At 38.3% G+C, this 13,927-nt stretch overlaps 1 protein-coding gene across 5 annotated transcripts in view; it reads right to left on the reverse strand.

Annotated features, from left to right (window-relative positions):
- The window catches only part of ngfb (nerve growth factor b (beta polypeptide)), a 12,552-nt gene extending 335 nt beyond the window's left edge, over positions 1 to 12,217 (reverse strand). The window contains exons 1-4 of one of the 5 annotated variants that reach the window (XM_053636893.1): positions 11,856 to 12,212; positions 10,461 to 10,570; positions 3,728 to 3,842; positions 1 to 1,119 (exon numbers count right to left, since the gene is read on the reverse strand). The exon at positions 1 to 1,119 is cut by the window's left edge and continues 335 nt beyond it. In XM_053636893.1, the coding sequence (XP_053492868.1) occupies positions 512 to 1,105 (594 nt within the window). In that variant the 5' untranslated portion in view covers positions 1,106 to 1,119; positions 3,728 to 3,842; positions 10,461 to 10,570; positions 11,856 to 12,212 and the 3' untranslated portion in view covers positions 1 to 511. Of the gene's footprint in view, positions 1,120 to 3,727; positions 3,846 to 10,460; positions 10,571 to 11,855 lie in introns of all 5 variants that reach the window. The other 4 variants (XM_053636890.1, XM_053636892.1, XM_053636889.1 and 1 more) reach the window with 4 other exon arrangements.
- Positions 12,218 to 13,927: the final 1,710 nt, after the last annotated feature.

Raw genomic sequence — 13,927 nt, forward strand, 5'->3', positions numbered from 1 at the left:
AAATATTTGAAAATAATCCTTAACTGCACCTGTGCTATAGTATTATAACATAATAATATTTTTCATCCAATAAGCATAGAACTGTAACTCAGTCTCACATTTAATAAATCTCATTTCTAAGTCCGCAATACACTGAAAAATATTATTGCTCCAGATTTAATAAATAACAATAGCAATAACAATAACAAAATATGCATAACATATGCAGTCATCATAAACAAGCATTTTCATTCTCTGTAATCTCTGTAGTCAGCAAAGAAAACTAAGCATGTCCATCTTGAAAAATAATAGGATACTAATGTTCTGCTACAGATTTCACCATATGGCTTGATATAGACTCTCATAAGGCCATAGCATGATTGATAGTAATAAGGCATATCAAATGAATGCCTTGTTCATAAAATTTTTGTTGATGATTTCATTCTATGTTTTTTTTAATTTTATTGTTATTGGGTTGGAATATCAGGCATATAATGACCAACATACAAGTCAAACTTTATATGACAGACTGTCATTGTCTCCACGACTTGCGGCTGAGCACACACACACAGGCTACGTTGATCCTAATAAGTCTCCAAGCCACCAGGTTCTTGAAAGAAGTCAATGCTCTCACAAATGTGTGGGAGTTGGTGCAGTATGAGTTCCAGTGGCGCACATCAATTCCCAGACAGCCAGAGCCCCCAGTTCTGGCCCCGCTGCACACTGTTTCAAAGAAGTACTGCTTTTTCTTGACGTCATTGATGTTGACATCAGGCAGCACGGTTACCTCGTTGCCTGAGATGTCTGTTGCTTTTGTTTTATTGCCCACCCAGAAGCTGATGCTCTCACACACTGAGTACACACCACGATTCTGTGGCTGTCCTGCCCGCCTCTTCGTCCTGTTCTTTGATCCCTGGTGTTCTTCCGGCTCTGAGTCAGGGGGCTGTTCGCTGAAAAACACACGAGGTGACCGGTAGCGCCTCTTGTTGAAGAGTTTGGGGTCCACTGTGGGCGTAGGGTCAGCTGTCTGCTCATGGTTGCTGTCCTGTGGGCAGATATCGCCCGCTCGCAGTGCCAAATTGTGGCTGCAGAACAGGAGCAGCAGAGCTAACAAGGACCACCGCATGGGCACACCAGGACCTAGAGGGAAATATGACCACAATTAAAATAAAAGTGTGTTAGAAACACTGTAATTATTACAGGTGTTACTGCATACTAGTATAACTGTTTACGAGAATAAGGCACTGTTAAGTAGTTACATAGGAGTTATTCCAGAGAATAGCTTCTTGTTCCTTCTTAAACTTGTGATTACACACGTATTTAATGTGATCACTGATCTGTCTATTACTAATTACATTATTTGTTATTTATCAGGATGATAGAGTTTTGTGTACAGACAAATGTGTACAATGATCAGCACAGCGTTACACCTGTACTTATGATAAATGTCAATGTCAGAAGCACCTCAGTTTAGTTAACTCATATTTAATGAACAGGTCTTTTCAAATAAGTGGATGAAAAATATACTAGAGCAGGTACATATAAACAGAATATAAATCATCACAGAGATTTTTAATAGATATCACTTACATTATAGATTTCATTTACACTGTAGGTTTGTTTACAGGCTTATCAGTGGTATGTTCACCTCATCTTTAAACATGTATTGTAGAAAATATGAAAGATTTAGTCTATGTATAGGTTTGATTTTAGATAAAAAGAAACAATATGTAGAAAAATGAGATGGTTTTCATTTACAGCACAGACTGTAGTCAGTCTACCCTGCTGTTTAAGAAAATGTCACAAAAGGTTATAACCAGGTGTGACGCAGCCTATGAATTACTAAGGATTTCTAAAACAGGGCTGTCTACTCGCTGTATTTTTAACTTCATCTTACATTATTAAAAAAGGCTAAGAGCAATCCCCTAAAAAACAGACAGTTTAAAAAAATTTCAAGCATTTTCCCTTTAATCATGTTATATACCAAAAACATTGATATTAAGTCGGATGGTTATCATCCCATACCGCATTTCTGTATTTGCCTTATAGCTTTTATGAAAAAAGTTGACAGAATAGTTCTTATTCTTCTTTGCATCTACAGAGTCCTCCACTAATATTGGCACCCCTGGTAAATATGAGCAAAGAAGGCTGTGAAAAATTGTCTTTATTGTTCAACCTTTTGATCTTTTGTTTAAAAATTTCACAAAAATATTCTGCTCTCATGGATATCAAACAATTGCAAACGCAACACAGGTTTATCAAAAAATAGCTTTGTTAACTGTAGGTGTGCAACAATTATTGGCACCCTTTTACTCAATACTTTGTGCTACCTCCATTTGCCAAGATAACAGCTCTGAGTCTTCTCCTATAATGCCTGATGAGGCTGGAGAACACATGGCAAGGTATCTGAGACCATTCCTCCATACAGAATCTCTCCAGATCCTTCAAATTTCAGGTCCACGCTGGTGGACTCTCCTCTTCAGTTCACCCCACAGGTTTTCTATGGCTTTAAGTCAGGGGACTGGGATGGCCATGGCAGGACCTTGATTTTATGGTCAGTAAACTATTTTTGTGTTGATTTTGATGTATGTTTTGGATCATTGTCCTGTTGGAAGATCCAACCATGGCCCATTTTAAGCTTTGTGGCAGAGGCAGTCAGGTTTTCATTTAATATCTGTTGATATTTGATGGAGTCCATGATGCCATGTAACCTAACAAAATGTCCAGGTCCTCTGGCAGAAAAACAGCCCCAAAACATTAAAGAGCCACCACCATATTTAACCGTGGGGATGAGGTACTTTTCCATATGGCTACCTCTCTGTGTGCACAAAAACCACCTCTGGTGTTTATTGCCAAAAAGCTCTATTTGGTTTCATCTGTTTATAGAGCCCAATCCCATTTGTAGTTCCAGTAGTGTCTGGCACACCGAAGACACTTGAGTTTGTTTTTGGGTGAGAGTAGAGGCTTTTTTCTTGAAACCCTACCAAACAACTTGTGGTGATGTAGGTGACTTCAGATTGTAGTTTTGGAGACTTTAGACACACGTCCAATTCCAGATTGATTCATAACATTTCCAGTTGACTGGAACTTCTTAATTATTGCCCTGAATTTCAATGCTTGTGCTATTTTCTTATAGCCACTTCCCATTTTGTGAAGCTCAACAACCTTTTGCCGCACATCACAGCTATATTCCTTGGTCTTCCACATTGTTATGAATGACTAAGGGAATTTGGCCTATGTGTTACCTCATATTTATACCTCTGTGAAACCCCATGAAGTCATGGTTGAACAATTTTCTGTTCCTAGTCACCCAGGTGTAAGACAGAAATTTAAATATATGGGAATATACTTCAAATATATGTTTCTCATATGAATTCATAGGGCTGCCAATAATTGTTGCACACATATAGTTAAGAAAGATAACTGCTTTTGGATAAACCTGTGTTGTGTTTGCAATTGTTTGATATCCATGAGAACAGAGTATGTTTGTGATTTTTTTTAACAAAAGATCAAAAGGTTACACAATAAAAACAATTTTTCACAGCCTTCTTTGCTCATATTTACCAAGGGTGCCAATATTAGTGGAGGGCACTGTATAACTGAAAGATATATGTAAAGTATGTTACCCAGGAAATTCGCACTTCAACAGAAAAGCAGTTTTTTGCATTCCCTTGAACCTTTCAGTAAAGAAAAATGTACTAGAAGTAAACGACTAGTGAAGAGACATTCAGGTGCGGACTGTGTTTACCTGTGAGACGTGTCCAGGTGAACTCGTCTTCCCTGTCTGACCTCAGGGGGAATACTGGAGATTCATCATGGTCTGAGCGGCCAGTGTCAAGTCATTAGCTCCTACAAGCTCTCTGCTTCTGAATGACAATAAGCCCAATTAGCTAAATAATTGAGTAATTCTAAAAATATTTCACAGAACAAAATTCTCCACTTTTCATTTATTTATTCATTTTCATTAATCACATTATGCAGCTCAGGGTCATTGTGCATCCAGAGCCTATCACAGGAACACTGGGCAAATGGCAGGGATTTTCAAATTTTCAGTATATTACAAATATTTCTCTAATATTTCTGCTTTGTCACTCATAACATATGAATGAATTTTGAAATATTTAGCGAAAAGAATCACTACCCAAATAACACAAAATTGCTGTAGTCGTTTGAAACACAGCTCACTCTCATGAAACTCTGTAGTGACACACAAGCAAACATAAACTAGCACAAATACACACCATCACCACACACAGTCTTATAAGTCTAATGCCACATATGCAGAGTATGAACGGTGGTTTTTCATTCCATCGTTAATATAAGGTAGCTTATTTGTGTGTGTCTGCATTTGTGGCTTTGCTGAGTTGGACTAGGAAAACCTTAGGTGCTGACCTAGCACTCATTAGCTGGAATGGAGTCTAGTTAAATCTAGTGAAAGCATTCTGTCTAGCAGGGCCACCAATGGTCCTGGCGACACGTAAATCCAAGAGGATTCAATAATCGCCCCCTAAAACCACAGCCCATTTTCATATGGTAACAGTTCCACAGTTTCCCACTGTCACACCTTTCAAAAGGGAAATGTGAACCCCTTCAGTTGCAACCACACACACACACAACCACACACTCACACACACACACATTCTTATCTGCAATCATAGGCCTGCGAAAGCCACCGCCTGAAGGAAAACCCTCCATGAGCATTCTTGTGTGAAAAACACATGGATAAATCGTGGCTTTGTGTTGGCTCTGATCCGGCAGCCTACGGCACCCAGCACGGGCCTTCACAAAACACATTCAGTATTATTAACTACAACATTTATTCAAAATCTCACACACTATATGCCATCTTCTATTCATAGACTTGCAAGATGCTAAGCTTTATTCCATAAGGGTGGCGACTGTTTACCCTTGTGTGGTGAAAAGTAGAGCTGAAAAATGCATACTTTTTTGTTTCATGAAGCCAAAATAATGGTTAATTTTGCATTGGTAAAAGACCAAATTCTAAAATGTCACAATATTTAAGAAATCACTTTTTTTAAAAAAAATCACTAGAAACTGCTAGGACTGCTACAACAAGTACATCACAAATAATTATGCAGCTTATCTAGCATTGCACAAACCACTTGGCAGGATGACTTTTAAACTGCAGTTGACTGAAGCTTCCGGTCCCTCCTTATTGCATCTATTAATTATTGTTTGTGTAAAAAAAAAAAAATAACACAAGTTTAAAATCGTACACTTATACATACATACAGTACATCCACATCTATGACCTGCACACACAATTATTCATGTGGAAAGCGTTTTCAATAAGACATGGGGGCATGGAGTTAAATTTCAATCTGCCCTTTCCTGACTATTCTATATATTCAAGATCTTAGGGAGAGTTAAAAATAATCTTATAAACAAACATAGATCAGTTTAGGGTGCAGTATCCACTAAGAGACTTATTCCATTAATCCATTATTCCAGTCCTATAGTCATAAAATCTAAAGATGTAGTTCTTCTCCCTAATGGTGTAGTTTCTTTCTATTGCATGGAGCATATCTGACTACATCAAGTGGCAAGTATTATATCAGTTCAGCTGGTGCCAGAAAGGTTTTAAAGTAGTGTGCAGTTTTCCTCACACACCTGTGTCACATCTTCAAAAGTGGAAAAGTGACAAACTAGCATCGCCTCTGCCATGGGAAGGCTTGTCATTTTGGAATGTGCAGGACCACTTCCCCTGTCAGATAGACGGGTCAGAGGTGTTGTGCGTCTGTCTGCATGTCTGTGTGTGGTCTGCATTGCTGCAGGTCCGGTAACAGTCAAATCTGGTTAGACACTGATTCAGTGTGGTAGGCAGAAAATGGTCTGAATATCCATATGTTCCAAATTCAGTCGAAAAGCACTTAGAATTTTTTTGTGATAGTAACATAGCAGAATTTGTAATTAGTGTGTATTAACATATTGCAAATCCAGTACAACTGAATTAAAAAAAAGAAAAAAAAAGAGATACAATTCTACTCGTTGGCAGGAAACAATTTCCTCTCTCAACAAAAGTAAGGATAAATGTTAATTTAAAATAAATTTGAATGTTGCAGATTTTAATTAATAAGATAATCAATAACTATAATGAAATACATATTGAAAATAATTTCCAACAAGGGGAACAGGAAGTGTGTACTTCCAGAAATAATAAAACCGAGGCTCTCTAACTTTTGACTTGATGATTAAGGTGTACCTCAGAGACTTTACCTCAGCAAAATGCAAACATTCAACAATTATTTCATGCCTCACAAATGTTAACTATAGCCTCAAACCACTATCAAACAAGCAGCTGTTTTAGATAATCATTGAGTTTCCACTGAGACCATAGACTGTGTCGTTCACTTGGGACCAGCCATAATAACAAGACAGGGGTCTATGCAGACAGCTTCCTCAGTATACATGTACCTTTCAATTAAAATGATAAAACTACTGGATCTCACACTTGGGATTCTGTTAAAGTTCAGTCATGTGTCTGTTATGTAACATTATGCATATTTGAAGAAAAATGCAAGATAAGAGGTGTACTGTGGTGAACTCCAATAACAGACATATATAGGTAGTAAAAGCTGCAGCGCAGTACAGTTTCCAGAGAGAGAGACTATATATGACACTGGAAAGAAATGAGTGAGTAATTCTATTACAAATCTTGAATTCTGTACATTGTGGCATTCAGATCTATATCTTATTAAGGTATATTGTCTGCATAAAGCTTAATTATAATAATATATTGATTACAAGAGAATTCTGGGAAATTGTTCATAGACATGTAAGCCTGTAATAATTATGTCTAAATTCATAAAGAAGCATTTCAAGACAAAAAGGCATTCCAAAAAGATTGGGGCTTCAGGCCATGTGCTTTAAAGGAAACTTTGCTTCGTCTGCCAGCTAGCTACAGCTTGCTAGGAATCTGGGAATTAAGACAACCATTTTGCCCCTTGGCCATTGTTTTGCGTCTACAGAGGATAATCGCATGCAATTGAGACCAACTGTCAACTTTTCTATTTCCATGACAGCCTTTCTAAAAGCTCTATTACAACAAGGAATCTATTAGGAAATGGTAGCTATAAATACAAGGACTCCTGAAAACAGGATGGCTATCTGTCAGGGTGTGAAGATTCAAACCAGATGTGTTGGACCTGATCACCGGAATCAGAAAGTCCAGGTAGAATTAACAATCAAATTAAGGAATGTAGCAGGACTGTTCATCCAAATCCAGATCTTTAGTGGCCAAAGTTTCTCTCTGTATTAACAAGTGTATTAGGTCATGTCCTTTTGCCTAAGGAAAGCTTTCTCACTCTAACAGAACCTTGCTATGCTAGCACTGCAAGTAATTGCGGAAGTGTCATATTATTTAATGTGAACAAAGAGTCGCATTATCAAACAGACACACACTTTCTCCTGCAGTGCAGGTCAGTACAGGTGTTAATAACATAGCGCTGTAATTTCTGTTTTTAAGTGTTAAATACAGCCATGTCTTCCTATCGCCATTCTTGTTTTGGGGCTTTATGCCTGTTCTTATATTGTATATAATCACACAGCATGCAACTCTGGTTGTAGGTGGTCTACCTACAACATGAGCTTAAAATATGTTCTGAAACATTTAAAGTAGGGTTAGTAATTATTTATATTTAAAATGCAAAAAAACACAATTTTTTCTCTGCCCAATTATTTATCCAGTGATAGTCATGATTCCTAATTTCCAACCATGCCTTGTATTTCCCTCCTTTCGCACAGCACCAATCAAACTGGAAAAGTGAAATGAAGAATATTCTTGCTTGGAGACACATGAAGCTAAACACCATATCTTTTCAACTTCTGTTAACATATCCAAAGGAAAACACACGTGAAAAAAGCGTGACTGAAAATTTGTGTGCATGAGCTGGCAGATATCCAGAAATAACCAGTACCAATGTAGATTAATAGAGATGAGAAGTAAACCATTATTCCCACCCAGAAAGAAATGTCTTGGACCTCTAGCCATGAATGTCCAAGACATCATCAAGATTTAAACATTAGTCCTAGTGATAGGCTTCCTACGTAAGAAATCAGAGCTTCCAAATGTTTTCTGCCGACTACGGAAAATGTATTCTTGGCAGTATTCAAAGTCTGTGTCAATGTCTTTTAACCCTTCAGATTTACAATACCACACTGGAGCCAGAACTCTTGTACCAAATTGGATTTGCATTAAAATAATACATGCATGTTTGGAAGACAAAAAGAGTCACATGTACATCGTCACAAATTACGAGAAACATTACTTTAGATAGTCCAGCTCGGAAAATCCATCCATTGTGAAATCCAGGCATCAGGCCACGACATCACTTAATTTCATTTTTAAGAATCCTCCTCTAAAAGCTGTTACCTTGTACAAAACCCTCTGGCAAAACAAAACAATGACACTGTTTCAGAATTTCTGGAAGGTGAACTGTGACATTATAAGCCAGCTTAAACAGAAAGGCTGTGGATGACATTGTTATTCCCTTAGGAATATCCGTGCCAACATTCTCATTCTCTGAGGCCTGAAAACATTCTCCATGCTGAGGAACATGCGGAGGAACTTGATGCTCCGTCAGACAGAGATCATAAATTATCCCCGCTGCATTCAATATCAGCACAGTTCACTTGTATGTGTTTAGGAACCAGTGCACGTTTTAGATGTCACTACAAGAACATACACTTGACTAAACAGATATCCTGACTTTTAGTCGAATTTTTGTGACCTACTGGAGAAAACAAAACTTGTTCTATCCACTGAAAAGTCTGCTATGAGACTGAAATCAGCTATAGAACCACCACAGTTTTTCCAAATTTAGTCATTTTTCTGGATGTGAATGGATTGTCTGATTAGCAGCAGCAATGAGGAAAACACTGTAAGCCAGTTTCAGTTTTACTTGACCCACTATGGCAGATACCACCATGAGCATGTTATGAAGTGTTTTGCTCCACAGGGCTGGAATGTGTCCTCAGCTTTGCTCAATTTCAGCCTAAGCCTCCAGATGGGGTACCAAAAGAGGCAATGAATTTTAGGGCTTAGCTGCCTACAATCAAGTCATCATACTACACCATTAGCAAACAAGTGTCTTCAGGCACTGTTGTTTTCCCCATACTACTTTGTACCAGATGTTCAGATTTACATTATACTTCATAGCAGCTGTACACAACTGTCTTTGGCTCCTCTAAATATTGAAATTAGTTGTAAAGTTTAAAATCACATGCATAAATCATTCCTACACACAACTACAGAGGTGATGGTTTATCCACAACTAAAATACACACAACTTAAACCTGGTGTGCGCTGTTTTATATTCACGGGTATTGATTAGGGTTATATAATATATAAATATAAGGAAATACAATACAATTCTGGCATCTGTAAATATACTGCTAATGCTTTCATATTTTATATGCTCATGTAAACTGATAACACAAACTTTTCTATTGGTGACATTACAGATTACTAGTTAAATACACAAACTTCAATACATGACACCTATTGAATATTAATATTACCAACCTTTTGATACGATATGTGGAAAAATATCATTCATATGAAAGGGAGCATCAGATAACTAGCAAGGTAGGAATCAATACCAAGCTCTTTGACATGCTTTGACAATAATGTTAAGAGATCACTCTTATTAGGTACTGGAATGAGGGGGAAACTGCCCAGAACTGCAGAAAACAGAAAAAGTAGACTTTTGGCTATAACCCAAGTCTTAGATAAAGGCCTCTAACATATTCTAACAGTTTACAGAACAGCGGAAAAAGGATGTGTGAGAGAGGTTCTCATGGGGAAACACCTGCATCTCTTGAACTTATTTCAGAGGGAAAATGGTAAATAGTCCAGACAGTTTATATCAAAATTCTGATTTACAGCTGCACAGGGGACAGAGTGCATACATTCAGGGCCGTATTTATTGGATAGCTTTGGAATTGAAGCCACGTGTTGGCACATTATTCTGTATCTTCAAACAGAACATGAGGCAGAATTTACTCTACTGTGTTATACATCAGTGCATCAATAGCTTGGCATTGGTGCACATGTACTCAATTTGGCATATGCCTCCCAATTTGTCATAAAGTAAACAAGGGGTGTTTTTTCCTCGCCACATTTTAGTGACAACAATTGTATTTCAAGTGCTCTTGGAAGTTATTAATACTCCGGCAGTAGTAGCTCAACGGTTAGGGCTCAGAAAGTTGGGGGTTCAAGCCCCAATACTGCCAAGCTGCCACTGCTGGGCCCTTGAGCAAGGCTCCTGACCCTATCTGCTCCAGAGATGTTGTCTCATGGCTGACCCAAGCTTCCTAACAAGCTGGGATATGTGAAAAAATTATTTCGCTGTAATGTATATGTACGCTGACATTACGTTCTATTTAGTCTGAACCTTGGTAATTGACTCTTAGTCCTTGGGCAGAGTGTTTATTTTCTTAGTGTGGCTTCTGGGTCATACAATTCTTTTCTCCAGTTTTTCTTGTTATCCTCTGAGTAATCCCCAGCTCTGTAGGGTGAACCCATGGGGTCAGCACAGCAAATCCTCTCAAGGCTGTTGTTGTAATAACTCTGCAAAATGGTTGAGACGGATTAGGGATACTAAAAGATACCTGTTCATGAGTTACTGAATGATGTTTTAAGTGTGTCAGGGTGTGTGGAGGCTTTAGCACCTTTACTGATGTAAAATTAGCAGCTCAAGGGCACCGGCTTGTAAATATGCACCAAGTTTTATTTAATGTTTAATTTAAACATGAACAATTTCAAATATGTCAGTTTAATGAACTTTTGAATTGAGTGTAAAAGTCTATTAAATGCCGTGCTGTGTACACATGAGTCAATGGGAATTTATTAAATGTCTGGAAAATATTTGACCTGTGCGCCACTGAGATAAGCAGAGACATCACCTTAACTAAACACCGGGTCAAACCTTAAGATATGTTTGCATTAGCAAAAGAACCTGCTGTTGTGTCTCCCAAAGTCTAAGTTCCTTTTTACAAATACCAAATAATCATTTCATAACACAACTGTAAATTTTTCCATTTCTTTCTCCATGAAAGAATCCAGAAACCTGGACATTCAAAAACTGTACAAATGGTCTTGGTTAACATGCCAACAATATGTCTGCATACTGAAGCTCCACTCCATTGTTTGCATGTGTGCACCAGGAATGTAATGAGATGTAATGGCTCGTATTCATAAATGGATAATGAGTGATTGAGGCGTGACAGAGGCGTAACTGAGACGAAGTTGACCATGTTATAAAGGATGGTGATGATGACTAGCGATGAGATGACATTCTGCCTGAAGTATGATCATATGGGAGATAAAAGCAGCAGATTTCTCCTGCTGCCAATCTCAAATCTTTTCTACTATATGACCTGAGGTAATATGAGTCATGTGTATAGTGTGTGTGCCAAAAGTTTGAAGGCAAGGATAAATATTTTATACCCCCTAAAATCAAATGAGCAGTTGAGAGGGTTGATTTATGTTGATTACTACTGCAGGTAACGTCAAAGTTTAACACAATCTCAATGAAAAAAGAGAAATACTGGCATTTAAAAAGATCAGGTAGAAAAAGTTCATGTGGAAAAGAAGCCAAATCCAAATATTTTCCACCAAAAACTGGTACTTAATAATAGTACATGCAAAAAAAAATGGGTTGAATTATTAGATAATTATTGACTACAGTCAAATCCTTTTAAAAATAAAAAAAGGAAAATATGATAAAATATATCACAACAAATGAACACTTACAAACTCATAAGAAGCGATGTTTGATTTAAGCAACAACATAACATGGATAACCTGTGATCTTTAGAGTGTAAAGTTAATGGGAAAAAACAGTGGCTCAAACCTCAAATTTCTTTCTTCCAGTATTCAGTAGTTCTTGTCAGTCCCCTTCTGACAGTTTCCAAAGTGTTGTATGAAAGCTGTTGACATTCCAGTGTTCTGAAGTTCGCAAATTCCAAACTTTATTCTGTCACTTAATCCCAAATTCCAGATCAGGAAAACCAAATCCTTCTGTCATCTAGTGCCACTCAGATATGTAGAGGCTGAGAAACAGATTGCTGTGAAAGTTAGAGTAAGGAGTCTCTGTCTGAGTGCCTCCTCTGGGAAGGACATGCCCCAGGTCCTAGTGCCTGACAAATTGTTATTGTTCTCATTATCCAACTCTGTCTCACGCAAAATGCATAGGAATTCTAACGAGGGTTATTTAGCCTGTCTCGTGTATAACCTCTCAACTGTTGATGGAAAACCATAAACAGTGCAGATGTTTGCTTCTTGAAATAATGAGCCCAAGACCTAAATTACATAGACAAACGGATAATAGCAATTACTAGCATTCCATTCATGACTCCAGTCCTCGCAAATTTTGTTGCTGTGCTGCAGGCCTTCATAGAAGTTGCTAGTCACTTTAGAAACAAAGACAGGTGACAAATTAAAGGGAAAAAAACAACATGAAGTGTTTAGTAAAGTGTTGGACTGTTTTGCAAGCCTCCAAAACAGCTTCAGTGTATCTTGGCATAGATTCTACAAGTCTCTGGAACTGTACACAATTCTTCCAAAAGATATTCCATTAATTGGTGATGTATCTAACACAGTGGTTTTCAAAGTGGGGGCCACCAGGGGGCGCCCGGGGGGCCTCAACAATTTGGTGTGAAAAATAAATAAATACATGATTTTTTCTTTCTCACTCTGACAACCACACACACACACACACACACACACACACACACACACACAATCAATTCCTAATGTAATGTAAAGATGTAAGATGTAATTATAAATTTTTAAAAAAGGGGGATATATTCAGAAGTCTGTATTTTAATGTGTTTTAAAGACATCTTGCAAAAGGGGTGCCTCGGTCAAATGTTAATGCCATTTGGGGGGCCTTGCCCTGGAAAAGTTTGGGAACCCCTGATCTAACACATCTTTCCAAAATTTCCCATACAGATGCATCTCAAAAAAATTAATATTTGAATATCATGGAAAATGGGCGCACAGTGGCTTAGTGGTTAGCACGTTCGCCTCACACCTCCGGGGTTCGATTCCCGCCAGGGCCATGTGTGTGCAGAGTTTGCATGTTCTCCCCGTGCTGCGGGGGTTTCTTCCGGGTACTCCGGTTTCCTCCCCCAGTCCAAAGACATGCATGGTAGGCTGATTGGCGTGTCTAAAGTGTCCGTAGTGTATGAATGGGTGTGTATTTGAGTGTGCCCTGCGATGGACTGGCACCCTGTCCAGGGTGTACCCCGCCTTGTGCCCGATGCTCCCTGGGATAGGCTCCAGGTTCCCCCGCGACCCTGAAGAAGGAGTAAGCGGTAGAAGATGGATGGATGGATGGATATCATGGAAACCCCCCCCCCCCCACCCCATAATTTAATTAAAAAAGTAGAACTTTCATATATTCTAGATTCATTACACATAAAGTGAAATATTTCAAGCCTTTATTTTGTTTTAATGTTGATTATTACGGTTTACAGCTCATGAAAATCAAAAATCCAGTATCTCAAAATATTAGAATAAATAATTTATAATACAGAAATGTCGACCTTATGAGAAGTATGTTAATTTGTGCACTCAGTACTTGGTACTCCTTTTGCACGAATTACTGCATCAATGTGGCGTGGCATGGAGGCAATCAGCCTGTGGCGCTGCTGAGGTGTTATGGAAGCCCAGGTTTCTTAGATAGAAGCCTTCAGCTCGTCTGTATTGTTTGGTCTGGTGTCTCTCCTAGATTCTCTATGGGGTTCATGTCAGGTGAGTTGGCTTGCCAATCAAGCACAGTAATACCATGGTCAGCAAACCAGTTACTAGTAGTTTTGGCACTGTGGGCAGGTGCCAAGTCCTGCTGAAAAAGAAAATTCATAAAGCTTGTCAGCAGATGGAAGCGTGAAGTGCTCTAAAATTTCCTGGTAGATGCTGTAT

Source organism: Ictalurus furcatus, chromosome 11, assembly GCF_023375685.1.
Source record: "Ictalurus furcatus strain D&B chromosome 11, Billie_1.0, whole genome shotgun sequence".
NCBI classification, from domain to species: domain Eukaryota; kingdom Metazoa; phylum Chordata; class Actinopteri; order Siluriformes; family Ictaluridae; genus Ictalurus; species Ictalurus furcatus.